This window comes from Strigops habroptila, chromosome 15 (genome assembly GCF_004027225.2).
Source record: "Strigops habroptila isolate Jane chromosome 15, bStrHab1.2.pri, whole genome shotgun sequence".
Classification (NCBI taxonomy): domain Eukaryota; kingdom Metazoa; phylum Chordata; class Aves; order Psittaciformes; family Psittacidae; genus Strigops; species Strigops habroptila.
In genome coordinates, this window is record NC_044291.2 from 2,667,398 (window position 1) to 2,682,079 (window position 14,682).

General features: G+C 43.3%; 1 protein-coding gene across 13 annotated transcripts in view; it reads left to right on the forward strand.

The window, feature by feature from the left end:
- CRB2 (crumbs cell polarity complex component 2) overlaps positions 1-14,682 on the forward strand; it is a 61,735-nt gene that overhangs the window by 31,310 nt on the left and 15,743 nt on the right. For 10 of the 13 annotated variants that reach the window (XM_030507226.1, XM_030507227.1, XM_030507221.1 and 7 more), the window contains 5 exons: positions 3,888-4,589; positions 6,867-7,062; positions 7,578-7,717; positions 8,190-8,372; positions 9,291-9,404. In XM_030507226.1, coding sequence (XP_030363086.1) covers positions 3,888-4,589; positions 6,867-7,062; positions 7,578-7,717; positions 8,190-8,372; positions 9,291-9,404 — 1,335 coding nt within the window. Of the gene's footprint in view, positions 1-3,763; positions 3,804-3,887; positions 4,590-6,866; positions 7,063-7,577; positions 7,718-8,189; positions 8,373-9,290; positions 9,405-14,682 lie in introns of those variants that run through there. The other 3 variants (XM_030507229.1, XM_030507230.1, XM_030507231.1) reach the window with 3 other exon arrangements.

The window sequence follows — 14,682 nt, forward strand, 5'->3', positions numbered from 1 at the left end:
GTTTGGTTTTAAAGGACAGAAACCTTGCTTCATCTCTTTGAGACCCTCCTCCTCCCACACTGCCTTTGTCAGTTCCCACAACTCTCTGTCAGTTCAGTGCCACAGCATCTTGTCCTGGCTTACTGAGGTAAGAGATCCCTCAGGACTCTGGGACAGAGACAGTGAACTGCAGCCGGGGGATCTCGGATTGCCTAGCAATCTCATTAATTCCTCTTTTCTCTTTTAATGGCTAGAAAACTTGCTGTTGTGGCTGCCCTTTGAAAGATCATTTACTAAAGGTATAAAATTCTTAAAGCAAGTTATTAAGGCAAAACCTGGAAATGGAGCTTGTTTGCCTTGAAGTGATGCAGAAGGTCACGGACCTCAACTTTGAGGCAACATCTTTGTCAGCTACCTTTAAAGTGTAAAACCAGACCCTCCCTGACAGAGTGCAGTGAATGCTTTATATGCGACTCTGTTAGCCTTTGAAGTCCCTCCTAATCCACCCCTAAATGCCTGGAACATGTTCTTCAAAGAAACTGGAGTCTTCTCCGGTTTCATTTCAGAGTAGGATTTCAGGATGGTATGACTGTAACATACTTTATGGTTATTTTCCCACTTATAAACATCACTGGTTCATATTCTTCTTGTGATACGTAAAGGAAAAATCCTGAATGTCCTTCTTAGTCCAGCAACAACTGCTTCTGTGGAGAACTGTGAACTCTTTTGTCATTCAGTGATTTCTGTGGCCCGATTTTCACCATTTTAATGAAACAGCATTGTCTGAATTACACATTTTCATGATTGGTATCTTGTGCAGCAGGAAAAACTTATTTACGGTGCTTATTAGCATTTGGCGTGTATTCATATGCTATTGACATTAATAATCATTGATCTATTCCAAAATTGAGAGGAATTATATTATACCCTAGTGCTGATGGACGAAAATAACAAAACCAGAGTTAAAAACGTCATATGTGTTCTTTCTCGAGCTGGGTGGTGGTCTAAGTCTTTGATACCCTTTTAGTCCACTACGTTCTTCAGGCTCTGCATTCAACTCCCTGGCAACATCACAAGTGGGACATAGTCAGTCTCACTCCTGGAATTCCCCCTTTCTGACATCATCTTGTAACAAATTCTGCTTTGAATTCGTGTCTCATCTGTGGAATTATTTAGCCAGAAGTTTAGCACTGTCACTGAATGAATATTAGGGTTATACTATATTTACACAGGGGCATGTTTTGTCCTTGGGAAATATTCCAGTATGAGCATAGGCATGCTATATGCAGGGGACTATATGGTATGATCTTAGTGTTAATACTCCTGTAACCTCTACGGAGTAGGGCAAACATGGGTGATTTTCTGCAAGCTGCAGTTCACAGGATAATTTGAAGGTACTTAGATATTGTTTCATTTCTTGTGATTTCTGCTGCAGTCTTCTCAGCCTGCTCCATGCATGCCTTATGAGCAGTGCTGTGTTACTTCAGGAGATGCGTTCCAAAAAAGGAACATTTTCCTCCAAAATGAGGTCTGCTAACGTTACCACTTTTAGATGTAACTGAGGTAACATTTGGTTATAGAAAGTATCTAAAACTAATGGAATAACAATGCAGGAATTCAGTCTTTTTCAGTCCTGTATGTAACTAGTTATTCACCACAGATTACAAGTACACATAACTAGTTAGCTATTGTTACTGCTCGTGGTCATAGTGAGCTTAGAGGAGATTGGAGTTCTTCCTATTTCTATATTGCTGTTCTTTGGTAAGCCAAGAGGGTCTGGGACTTTTTAGTGAAGCTTTGTGTTTGTTGTCTTGGTATCTGTAGTTCACCCCTGTTATGTCTACAAGTTTGTGTGTGTGACTGTGGGGCCATATATTTGTCACCACATCCCGTTGTAACGGACAGGCATTAATGCCCAATACAGATTATTGAGCATTGCAGTATGGTGAACCAAAACAGCAGAGGTACAAAAAGGTATGTCTGTTGTGAAAGAACTTTGGGAAAGACAGGAAATAGCAAAGGGATTTGATATTTGTCTTTATCTGCAAGAAGCATTTAGACTGTCTGCTTATGATGGAAGCAGAAACCATGCATGTAGCCTTTGAAATGACTCCAGCCTGTCTACACTAGCAGAGCTTGGTGGTTCTTTTGAAGAGTGAATTTCTTTGCAGATTTCTCTGCAAATCAAAGTCCTTCCAAACGTGCAGTGGACTTGGTCTCTGGTTTTTTTATCTCGGGCTGTGCTCCTGGCCTGAGGAAAGTGCAGCCTGGGGCTGGTTACTCATTAAGTGTACAAAGACTCCTATCTCCTGCCTAGTAAAGCTCTTCTGCGAATAGTTTCCTGGGCTCCCACTCTAATTGCCACAGAGATTCCAGGCAGATTCCGTCATCCTTGTTTTCTGCCTGACTGGGAATCTGAGAATAAAAGGGTTGATGGCAGAATAATGAGATTGCTGGACAGTGCAATGCTCAGCAGCTCTCCCCAGCATCACATGAGAGAGGAAGGGAGGGGTGGGCCTAGAGATGATGCTGGGAAGAGAAAGGGCTGTCTAAATCCCTGAGCACCCTCCCTCCCCCATCAGCACTGCCTCTTAAAGGAAGACTTAGAAACTCTACAGTCTTTTGGTGGGAGGAATCTGGGGGAGGTCAGGGCAGGGGCAGGCTTTTGTAAACCAAAGTCTCCTATAAATCCCTTTCAGGTTCTGAAGTTGGGTGCCTCCACCTTCAGGTACAAAGAGACTGAGGAGCTGATGGGGCAGTGAGTTGTAGAAAACCACTGACACAGATTAACTACTGGGTGTGTGGAAGGTGCACCAGAGCAAGGCAAACATGACCAAAATGGGCTGGGATAACGATGGCGTGAATGAGAGAGTGTGTAAGGTCAGCCGAGAAGTGATGCTGTGGTGTGTGATCCTGGCAAATCCTTAGTGTGGAGCATGGCACGTTAAAGCATTTCTCAACTAGCAGTGATGGAGCAAGGGCCCACAGTTACGTACAGAAGGCAGCAAAAAGGGCAAAGAGCTGCTTAACAGTGGCATCTAAGCCCAAGGTAAAATGCTAGAGATAGCTTGACTTCCAGTGCAGGCCATGTCAGGATTATCTCACCAGAAGCAGGAGCTATTTCTCAGATACTGTTTGTTATTTCATGAACTTTATCTCTGCTTCGTGGCCATTTTTCGTAGACATTTTCGAAACATCTACTGTATAGTTTGCAAAGTTACTTCCAAGTTTGGATGTTTCCTAACACTTATACAGGAATCAGTCTACCCCAGGGCTTCTCTCTTATGTATCCTGGAGAGGATAGGATTTAGGGGAATCTCAGCATTAGTTGCTGGTATCTGGATATTACACTGTGTTTTGGCTCTGCAGATACTAAGAGTTTGGACCTAAAATACCATCAGCAGAGTGAATCTCATCAGTTTCTGTTCTTCTTTGCTGTTCTTATAACACTTAAAAATTCCCTGCTGTGTAAATGTGCGTGTCTGACCTGTGGGGAGAGGCTGCCTGGGCAGTGGTTGTCAAACTTTGAGCTGCTTGATGTAATCAGAGACTGAAATGTGTCAGTTTGGAGTTTGGGTTGGATTGTTTGTGGCAGCGTCTTCAAATCGCTAGTGGATTAGCTGAGAAAAAAAGAAGTATCTCCAGAAGGAGCAGGTTGAGACATCAAGTCATATTGTCCGCCCCTCTGGATTTCCAAGCTCAAGTCTTGTGCCCTACCAGTGAAAGGGGTCATTGAAGCTTACACAAAGTTCATCTCGTGCATGGATTTAATGTGATAAGTTTCACTGCTCTCAACGTGCCTCATGGATGAATAAGCACAAATTGTATGTGGTATCTGACTTTTATGTGGTGATCAGCAGAACTTTCTTCTTTAGGGCTGGCTAACAAAAAGTCTCTTTTCTCCACAGGAATTTCATCCTCTGAAAATGAGAGCAGCTGTTCCTCATCCCCCTGTGAAAATGGTGGGAGCTGTCAGGATTTGGAAGTGGGATACAAGTGCATCTGCCCTGTGGAGCCTGTAGCCTACATGGGCATAAACTGTGAACACCTCTATGATGCATGCGTTAAACATGAGTGTACTGCCCACAGGATGTGCAACAGCACTCCAGGATTCCTGGAATATGACTGCATCTGTATGCCTGGCTTCACAGGTATTGATTGTAACATTAATATTAATGAGTGTGAGAGCAACCCTTGTACAGATCCTCGTTTTGAATGTGTAGATAGTGTAAATGGATACACCTGTAAATGCCAAACAGGACTGAGTGGAGAAGGCTGCCAAACAGAAAGCTCTGTGTGCTCTAGCCACCCCTGCCTAAATAACGGGACGTGTGTGGAGGGTCCTGGGGACTATACCTGCATCTGCCAGCCTGGCTTCACCGGGGCCAACTGCAGAGACAACATTGATGAGTGCACCTCCAACCCCTGCCAGAACGGAGCCATCTGCCGAGACAGGGTCAATGAGTATAGCTGTTTCTGTGTGCCTGGGTTCCAAGGATACAACTGTGAAATAGACATCAACGAGTGTGCATCCCGGCCCTGTAGGAACAATGGTACCTGCCTCAATGAGATGGATCACTATGTGTGCAAGTGCATCCCCGGCTACACAGGTACCTTTCATGCTCATGTACTAGCCGGGTGGTTGGGTTATGTCTCATTGTTCATGTAGTTCCACAATGTGCCTGCTGCTGCTGTGTCTTGTAGAGTTAGTAGCTGTCCTGAGAAGCTGTTGTTTTACAGCTATGAAACTAAATCTCTGTTGCACGACTCATTTCTGGAGTGTTTGGTGGTACTGTGTGTGAATAATGGTGCAGGGCTTGTTGTCATGGCTTCTGGGCAACAGTAGAGGTTTTGATTTCCATGGATGGTGTGGATGTTGAGGGACGTGGATCGAAGAGTGGAAGTGAGTGGATTATCTGAGACTTGAGTACTAGATACAAGTGGCTGTGATTAGCTCTCAGTGTGAAATTGCTCTCAGTGTCTATCTCGGGGAGATAGACAAGGAAAGAGATCTATTATCAGGAAATGTGTACTTAGTGTTTCCAGGTATAAGGTATCTCTGTCTATCTGGCCTGTGGTTCTTTGTCCTGTCCTGCAGGACTTCTCAGAGGGAAGTAGTCTTCTTGGAATAAAGAGGCTTTTAGTTGGAGATTTCTTTTCCAATTCTTACACAATCAGTGAATGTTTTTTGGCATGTGACATAAGTATCTCTTTTGGGGCATCTGTGCTAATGGTGACTCAGAGTAATTTACACCTGTGAGTTATCTGTGAGGGAGGCAGTGGGGGGTTCTTCTTTCTCCAGTCCTGCTTATCGGAGTGGAATGCAATCGTGTTGCCCCCACGTCTGCCTGGTACCACCTAGCACATGAACTTTCCCAGCCTTCCTCGGTGTCACAGGCTTAAGTGTTTCAAGAGTTAGGTTGCTGTGAAGGAATGTTGCTGATTACCAGTGGAATGAGAAGTTACAACATGAGGAATGCAGGCCCTGATGCTGACTCACTTTCTGATAAGAATTAACAGAGATGAAGGAGGAAAAATAGCAAAATTTCATTGTAGGCCTTAAGATAACTCCTGATTTTGAGTATCAAGTATAATTCTGTCTTTGCAGAACTGTTTCTATTTTATCTTCAGGCTGAATCCTCCATTCAGGATTGTGGGATTCCCCTCCCAAGGAACTGATAAAATGACCCAGGCAGCTGGAGGAGTTTGTTGTTTTCCAGCTTATTCTGATATGAGACTTTGCCTTATGATCTAGTGCTTCATCCATTCTGGCACCACTGGCCACCAGGTTGTTTCCTGGTGCTTGCAGCTGGAATTTGGGTGAAGGAAGTTTTGTATTGGTATTGACTGGTTTGAACCAGCAGATTAGGGGGCCCACATTCCACCAGGATTAGGATGGCCATGTCCACTATGTGGTTAGCCTTTGCCAAGAAGGGGAGATTACAGTGGCACCTGCCAATCCATCTAACGACTGAGGTTTGGAGGTGATGCCAGGCACCGGACAACTCAGAGGTAGAATATAGTATGGGAAGAGGGTTGCATAGAAGTCATGCAAGAGGTCTTATTCGTTCAGGGAAAGTTGAGACTTTGGACAAAAACGAGTGACTTGCTGTTGTTCTTGACTAGTAGAATTGGAACTAACACCTAATTTTTAATAGCACTTCATGATAAAATTCCTTACTAATATGTAATATCACTGTAGTTAGCTTTTTGCACTGCTTTAATGCTTTTTTCCTAGTATCTCAAAACAAGTTAAAATATTAACTAAACAAATGGAACAATATTTTGGAGAAGCAGGTAGAGATCACTTTTCCCATACCACCCAAAATGCAGCTACCTCTGATGTAGAACACTGGATCTGATTAATAGCAGTCCAACTCAAGAGTACCATATGTAACTAAAACTATAAGAGCTATATCGTATATAAAAGTTAAGTAACACTGACTAGCAGTGTGATTCTTCTCTTCCCATCCCTGTCCTCCCTGCCCTCAAAGGATCTCAAACCAAACCAGCTGTAATTAGGTTTTTAAGAGCTGTAAGATCAAGATTTTATGGCTTGCTTAGAAAATCGATGTTATTTGTCAAGTGCTGAGTGGCTGCTTCCACAAACCTGAGTGCAAGAGACTAAAGCTTCACATGTACTGGAAACTGTGTTTTGTTTTAGAGAGGACTAAAATCCAAAACTCTAGACAGAATAATTGTGGTTTCAAATAAAAGTTAAAGGTCTTTAATTTATAGACTCATATACTGTTCATGAGCTCTCAATATTCTTACAGCAGAATTAGACGTGGGTGACATGGGTTTTGTGATGCCAGCTCACGAGTCCAGGCAGCAGAGATACACTTGTTCGATTTGTAACACAAGTATTTCTCTGTTTTGTAACAAAGGTGTGAACTGTGATGCTGAAATCGATGAATGTGATTCAGACCCTTGCCAGAATGGGGGCCTGTGCCACGATCACGTTGGGTTCTACACCTGTACCTGTGCCCCAGGTTACCAAGGAATGCAGTGTGAGGTGGACATCGATGAATGTGTGAGCCAGCCATGCCTGCACAATGGGACATGTCATGACCTCGTTAACAGGTGAGAAATCAGAGTTGCTTGGCAGTTAGATAACCAGGACTGATGAAAAAGTCACTTAGTGTAAACTCTGAAAATTGGAATAGAAATCTGGGGGTGGAGTTGGATTTAGTGTTCTGTACACCCCAGGGGTCCCAGTGGTTTATGGCAATAAGTAGAAGGTCCCTCCCAGCAGCAGAGCTCCTAGGGTGCTTAAAGGAAGACAGGAAAGGATTCCTGTTATTGCTTCCAGCTGGCAGATCAGATACAAAGGGAAGTGATTTGCAGAACATGAATGGCAAGGCAACCTGTGAGCCTGAATTTATCTCTTCACAGGTAAGGTGTGTACTCAGAGGCTGCTCAGGGTTATCTGCTCTGGCATCAGCGTGGCCTTTGTGCTGATAGGGCCCTCTTGTCTTTTTCCTCTGCCCCACAAGTGGTGTAAGGACTGACAGCTTAGCTCTGTTTGCTCTTTCCTCATACTGGGCTTTGCAGTTGAAATAAGAGCTTATGCATTGCTCTGTTTTGCTGCCCCACAGCTATCGTTGTGACTGCAGTGACACAGGCTTCCAGGGGGACCACTGTGAGTTGGATATCCTGGAGTGTGCCTCTGAACCCTGTCTGAACAGTGCAACGTGTGTGGAGGGAATCAAAAACTACAGCTGTGTCTGCTGGCCAGGTGGGTTAGAAATCTCTGTTGCTGTGCTGGCATGTAGGCACACTGCAATGGAGAGCACATACTAAGCTGCTGTGTTGAAGAAGTGAAGAATTAGTGATCATACTGTGTGATTTTTCGTTGTCTGAAACAGTGAGGCTGCCACTGCTGCCCTTTACAGGCCACCCAAAATCCAACTGACCTCATGGCTGGGAAATACACCCTGATTCCCAGCTGTAAAATTTGCTTTCTTTTTTTTTTTTTCCCTGCCCTTTTTCATCATGTGTTTTTCTCTCATGGGTTAATGCTTTCCTGCAAGGTGATTATTTGGCTCCTGCTTTTGGCATAATGGAGAAAGTGGGGGGCCCTGGAACTCCCTACTAGATGAGCTGCAGTCTCTTCTGAGTCTTATTCTCACCTTCAAGGCAGCATCAATATTTGGCAGAGTAGTTCCAGGGAAGCTGTGGGTGATGCTGACACTGGTGTCTCCTGGCAGGTTACACAGGGCAGCACTGTGAAGAGGATGTGGATGAGTGTGCGACATCTCCCTGTCACAACGGCGGCGTATGCTTGGAGAGATCCAACCAAACCTATTATGGAACACGACCTGAGTTCCCCAGTGATTTCAGCTATAGCCAAGCAGCTGGTTTCCTCTGTTGGTGCCAGCCAGGCTTTGCAGGTGAGCTATGCAGTGCATGTTTGTGCTGTCTGCACGTGGTTTGAGTGCTACATGGAATGGAGCAATGTTATCTGTGCAACAAAAATCACTTGATGACTGGTACTTCAGAGGGGTGGCAGCCTGATGCATCAGGAACGTGCTTCTGTTCACATACTGTAGGAATACATTGCAGACAGCTGTCTGAATGTCATTCTCTGTCCAGCAAGCTTGTCTCAAGGCTGAGGCAACAGCCTATGCACTTCCCAAGTGCTTTGATGAATGCCCTCTGGCTATGCAGATGCCAAGGTGGTTTCTCTTTGTCAGTCTCTCATGCATATGGCAGAATTCATCCCTATAGAATATCTGTGAAAGCCTCATCAGAGGAAACTAATTCCCTGGAGTCCCAGATAACTATTCTAGGTGTTTCCTTGATGAGACTACTCTCATGACAGCAAACTATATAATCAGAGTGGGTAGGAGAAGAGGGGTTCTTGATATCTTCCTCTTGGAACTAGGAGCTCTGTGGACGTTCAACTCAAATTTCACCCTTTCCCTGATTTATAGATACGTATAAAAGGCTGATTTAACAGCTGGGGCAATTCCCTGGGGACTAAATAATAATACTTTATTCTGTTTTGAGAGAAAAAGGAGATTTTGGTCCACTATTGCACCGACGGGAATGGTTCAGAAGTTCTGATCCTGACACTGCTTCCTTTCATGACAGTGGAAAATCATACTCCATTTTCCCTAATTGTTTTGGTGATAGTGTCTATTTGCCAGAGTGTCTGGAGAGACATGGTATAGCACAAGAAATTCTTTTGCATTTTTACATGACAGAAAATAAGTGTAAAAACTTCTGAATGCAGTTGTCATTCAGATTCTTTCCCTCACTGATGCACGTGTGTACTCAAGATGCTTATTTGTGTTTTCACTTGAAAGGGGAGACCTGCTTTACCAACATCGATGAGTGCGAGTCCCAGCCGTGCCAGAATGGAGGGCTCTGCGTGGACCTTACTAATGGCTTCCTTTGTAATTGCCTGCCAGGTTATTCAGGTAATGCTGGTAAAGGGGGTGGCTGGAATCAGGTCCTTCTGGTTAAGTAATGCTGAGCTGCTGCATTGCTGCAGGACTGGATTCCAGCCCTGGGTAGCCCAGGCTGCTGGGCAGGGCTGAGATGAACTGTGGGGAATGTGGGATGTCTGCAGTTCAGGGCTCAAATGCCATGGGAAAGCTCTGTTGTTTTGAAAGTTGATAGGCTGTGGGCTAGATTTTGAGGCATAAGATCAATTATGTACAAGAGTCTAAGATCGGAATATCTAGGGGATGCGTTTCCTGGAGTGGAAGTTCACTGGGAGAACTGGGGGGGTTTTTTATACACATACTATGAAGGTGAACAAAACGAGCCTTCAAATGAAAAAGGGGTGCTTAAAATTCTAGTTGTCACAACCTACTGATCCTGGCGGATTGGATCACCAGCACATAAACCATCTGTAAAACATCTCCATTCCCTAACACCCCTGGATGATAAGAGCCAGCAATTTTTGGCTGAAGGCAGTAATGTGCTATGTTAGGAGGTCAAAAGGTCTTTGTGTTGTGATCGAATGAAACCTTCTCTGTTTACAAGGGAATGGGGAGTCTGGATTCTTACACAAATGCCCTGCCTGACCCTAATGGGTCTCAGTTTTCTAGCTGAGAAACTAGGGGATGGTGAATATTGCATATCAGCTCTGGAAGGTACGCTGCTGACACTAAACCTCATCTTAGTTTAAAATATTCGTTCTCAATCTTTTGCGTCTTTAAATTCCATTTGTACTCTCTGTTTTGAGCAATTTAACACCAAAAGTAGCTTAGAAGAAAGGTGATTTCCAGCACAGACTTGTATTTATGTATTTTGGAGGTGGATGTCACCTTTCCACAGTGTTACTAGGCTGCCATCTCGTGGGAAAAAGAAAAACTTGAAGCCAGAAGAAAACCTTGTCCCTCCTTCTTTCCACAGCAGGTAGCAGCATTCCAAAGGCTGTCTTAGACCTTTATTGCATGGGAAAGCTTTGTGGTTTCCTTCTGTGGTCATAGTGGTTGAGCTATGTTGGTGTAACTGTCCAGCTCTTTCCTGGGAAAACCCATTACACAGGCCTTTCACTCCCAGAATCTCAAATCACCTCCCAGGTAACAGCTTCTGTAACTGGGCTGAATTCTTGGTGGGGTTTTCTGACCTATCTCATTTGCTCTGGATTCCTAATTTAGGCTGGTCCAAGGAAAAATGCTTTTGTAGGTGAGGTCTTTTAAAATAAGCTTTTATTTAAGCTCTTTATTGCTACTTTCTTGGGTAGTTAAAATGCTGTTCTCATGAGCTGAGATCTTGTCCAAAGAAGTGGTTTAACGTTTCTCCTAGTTGTCAGAATTTGTGCCCTGTTCCCTTTTCTTCCTTCAGTGCCCCAGCACCCTCACAGAGCTCAGAATTTCATTGTGCTTTGCCACAGCTGCAGAGCTGTTTAATCCTTTCCAATTCTTAGCATGCTCATAGGCAGAAAAGCTGATAGAAACACAGGATGATGGGCAAAGGAGTGCTAGAGTTCATTCTGTTGCATCAAATTTAGGTTCATTAGTACTTGAAGGGGGATTAGAAGCAGGTTGCTCTTCTGGATATTGCTTTTGGTAAAGGACTTTGTCTCAGCTGAGGTAGTTCTGACATGTTAACAGAGTGAAAGGCTGGGAGCAGTCTGCGAGATCAGTGAGTGTGTGTGGAGGAGTGAAGCTGACAGGGAAATAATAGCAATTAATCTCCCCTCCTTTGTCAATTAATCCCAGTACAGTCATGCTGGGTAAACAGCTTATTACTTCATATTAGGATCACAGAACAACTTTGTGAAGCTTCCCCTAATGTTTCTGTTCAAAACACATTTCTGTGGCAGCTTAGATCTGCCATGAACTTGGGTTTAAACTGCCTCCGCTGATTAAAGTGAACTTGCTACTCTGATGAAGAATGCTTTCTTGGGGCAGCAGGGGGTTCTTTCTGTACTTCTTTTCCTTCAGGCTGAGGAATTTGGGGAGTGTTGGGATAACAGTGTGAGTCAGGAGAAATTCTTTCTTTGCAAATTAACTGCCTCAGTGCTGTCTCAAGCTACAGCAGTGCAGGGAGATGAACCAGCTCTCTCTGAAGGATAGTTGTTGTAAAAGTGGTGCCTCATTCCCAAGAGAACGACATAATAGGTCCTGAAGAGTCTGCTCAGTGTGTCAGTTTGTGCTTTAGTGGAGGACGTACCCTGAGAGGATGTAAGAAGTATGAATCAAGAAATTGCATGGGTACTAAATGAAGTGAGAGGAGAATGAATCTTGCATGGTCTTGGAAGTTGTCAGCTGTGGTCAAGGAGAAAAAGCATATTAGGAAAAGCCTGTCTTTTAGGAAAAATAAAACCAACAAAATGAATTCTGCATTCGTGGGAATGGTTTCAGTCCATCATGTGTATACTAGGTAACAGTTTAGGCCAGGACGTGAAAAAGACAGGTATCTCCCTTTGGAATGAGAACCTATTTTTAACCTGCAATCACTTCAGTGGAATTTAGCTCATTCATTCTTTACAAACTTTAAAATGGCCTGAGCTCTCCCACTCATACTTGCACTCCTGCTGAATTTGTCTCTAGAAAGGCGGTGTCCTAAAACACAGTGCGGTGGCACTGCTCAGCCTGGGTGAGAGGAGAAGAGCAGCATCATTTCAATTGCAGACATCCCCTGGCAGTGGCACCTTGTGATCATGGTGAAATTCTGAGCTGTTTTGCACATGGCTGAAGAATGCCTCTAACTTGGTGAGGAATCAGAAGGTGATGTGGTGGTAAACTCGGGAGCGATTGTGACTGTGAATGTGTCTCAATATAATTGGAGTGCTTATTGACCATTTGACTTTGTTCAGCCATAATGTCTTTATCAATTGTCCTTAAAGAAGTGGGATACCTTCTGTGTAGCTAGCTATAAATGGTTATCTGTAACAGTGCTAGCCAAGATCAAATAGGCTGGAATTCCTGGGTCGTGGGTCATGAAATAAATGGGAGATGCTTCTTCCTTCTAACCACCTTTGGATAGATTTAATTTTTTTGTGCAGCTATTTCTTGATGTCAGATTTGTTTTAGAGATATAGTCTCTACAGAAAGGGCAGCTAAAAGGTTAAGATAGTAAAGAGATTAGAGGACTATTACCCCTTCAACAGAATCCCTTTTGGTAAATATAGCTGAAGGAAGCTTGGGAACACTTTGTGAGACCCGCATACACGTCCCTTCCGTTCCACATTGCATCTCCCTTCTGGATCATAGCTCCATGGTTAATCAGACCTTTTGACTTTACTGTTATCTGATTGGAATGCCACGGGAGCGTACGTGTCAGTCTAGATCCTGCTGTATCTAGGCGTCAGGTGAGTTTTGATCAAAAGTGTCCTCTGAGATTCTGGTGCTTGCGACTGCACAATCGCTTTTGAACTAGCCCTGTAGATTTCCGACTATGGACAGCCTGAGATCTGCCAGCTCACCATGGTTAAAGACTTTTTGAGAGGATTATTAGTGGTGGAGCAACTCTTAAGAGTTAAATTTGACTTCCTTACTAACTGAAATGGGTGAAGCCCAGCTTAATGTCATCTTTAGAATCAGGCCAGGCAAGTACTTGGCCGGAGCAGTGTCTCAGAGAGAAGAATTCTTCTGTGTATGGTGAGATGGCAGTCTTGTAGTGATGCCTACCAGGAGAGATGACTTCAAGGGGTCAGATTCAAAGTTCTCTCTCCATTTTGTAACATTTTGCTGCTAAGATCCTTCTGACATATTTCATGTTCTTTATCTTGACCTCCTCCAAGAAGTTTTACAAATTATTAGGAACAAGATACTTCTCTAAATTTAAACCCCATGACTGAATCTTGTAACTTGCATGACTGCCAGCGTGGAAGAATGGGGACTTGAAACCTCTAGAGAATGAATCATCTGGTTCTTTTAATTTCTTTAGAATCTTCCAGTTTTAAAGGAGCTAAGCAGTTACTCAGTTGTGTGTAGTTTAAAACAGATGTTCAGTGGTCCACGATTTTGGCTTAGAAGAGGTCTTATTCAAGTATTTTATCTTGTGCATATATATATATATATCTGTACTCTTTAGAATTGTCAATGACTGTGTATTTGTCCATCCTCATCTTTCTACGAGAACCCTGGTCTGTATATATCCTTAAACTGATCCTGGGAAAAGAAGCCATCACAGTCTCTAGTTAGCAATATTTCATGTAATGAATTTGAAAAGACGCAATGAGTGGCAGGTGATCAGAATTTGTGCTGACTTGTGCTACATGGATTTGGGTATGATATATTTGAAATCAGCCGTACGCAGACTCTGTGTGTAAATGTATACCTCTGTGTGTATGTATAAATCAAAATATGGATCTTTTAAAAGGAATTTAACATTCTCCAGTCTTCACAGTTACACTTCATAGTTGCAGTAGGCAGATGAATGGGCACAAGCTACCCATTTGTTTTCTCTTGAACAATAACAGATGGGTCATATTAGCTAATGGAGATAGTATTTAAAATCTATGCTAGGATAGGTCTCTGTGTGCATAGGACCCAGATGTGACTATCTGAGAAGTTTTGACTCCAAACAAATACTCACCGTATCCCTCCCACTTAAAATATCTGTGTAAATTTACTGGCATGTTTGGATCGAGTGAAATGAAGAAAGTAAAATAGCTACAAGAGTTGTTGGAATGCTTTCTTTTAATATCTTAAAGTGATACTGCTAAAGCAGATTCCAGACTCTGTCTGTGGGAGTTTTTGTTTGCTTGGGCCTGACATTGATACTAACAGAGACTCCAAGTTGGGGGAAAAGCTCCCAGATAACATTTCTTCGCAGAAATAAGAACCTTCTCTGGGTTCCCTACAACATGAAAGTACAATTCTGCCTCCAGGAACTTTACAATGTGAACATTAAAAAACCCAGAAACACAGAAGAAAAAGAAGAGATTGCAGCAGCTAATTTTATAAGGTGGCTAATGAGGAAAGAGAGTTTTGATTCTGCAGTCCTGTGTTTGAACCAGTACAGTCAGCGTAAGGCAGGGAATTTCCTTCCATTCAGTTTGAGTTCAGAGAAATAGATCATGCTTATTAAAACTTGAGCCTTTTCTTCATGGATATTGCAGAGTGGAAATGCTTGTGCTCACCAGAGCACAGAACAGGGCACATGGAAGAAGGATGCTACGTGAAGGGCTGGTCCCTGATTAAGTTGGTATTGAATGCGCAGCGGAGCCCAGGTTGCACTCTGCATTTGGAACTCTCCTTATTTGTATGGTTTGGATATTACACAGTGGTGGAA